General features: G+C 46.4%; 1 protein-coding gene across 1 annotated transcript; it reads right to left on the reverse strand.

Moving 5' to 3' along the window:
- Positions 1-15: 15 nt before the first annotated feature.
- Positions 16-141, reverse strand: GNG11 (guanine nucleotide binding protein (G protein), gamma 11; the record flags this gene model as incomplete). The annotated part of the gene is made up of 1 exon (XM_008946907.1): positions 16-141. A coding segment is annotated over one exon (126 nt), but the record flags the coding sequence as incomplete, so codon positions are not given.
- Positions 142-714: the final 573 nt, after the last annotated feature.

Here is a 714-nt window from a genome sequence, read left to right on the forward strand (position 1 = left end):
GCTGGGCTCGTCTTCCTAAGCGATGACACAGCCTCCCTTCTCCTTGAAGGGGTTCTTGTCCTCGGGAACCCCCTTCACCAGCGGGTCCTCGCCCGACCGCTCCTCGATGTAGTTCTTGATCTCTTCGGAGCACTTGGACACCTCGAGTGAAAGAGCAGAGAAGTGACTGCGTTAGAGCCGGAGTATGCCGAGCACACCAGAAGAGCCAAGCAGTGAATTCACATACTTCTTTTTCTTATTTACCTTCCCATCAGATATAAAAGATCTGGCCACAGAGCTAGTACTAAGAATGCGCAGACTCGGCTTCCTTCCACTTTTTCACAGCCCGATACTCACAGACCGAGTTGTCATTGGGAACGTATATGCCACTCGGAGCAGCAGTTGCTGAATAATTAAACTTGCTTCTTTCTCCCTTTCTCCCTTTCTCCCTTTCTCCCTTTCTCCCTTTCTCTCTTTCTCTCTTTCTCTCTCTCTTTCTCTCTCTCTTTCTCTCTCTTTCTCTCTCTTTCTCTCTCTTTCTCTCTCTTTCTCTCTCTTTAGCTAATATAGTTTCATTAAGCTGCAGATCGCCCTCTCGGTATCAGCGTGACTTACGGTCAATGGGTTCAGAGGTCTGTAACTTTCAATTCAATTTCAAAGTCGGTATTTTTCCCGGACAAAATACTCAGAAAGGACTTTTGAGTGGTAACACAAATTGTTTGCAGTTCTATAGTA

This window comes from Merops nubicus, unplaced genomic scaffold (genome assembly GCF_000691845.1).
Source record: "Merops nubicus isolate BGI_N331 unplaced genomic scaffold, ASM69184v1 scaffold18219, whole genome shotgun sequence".
NCBI lineage: Eukaryota > Metazoa > Chordata > Aves > Coraciiformes > Meropidae > Merops > Merops nubicus.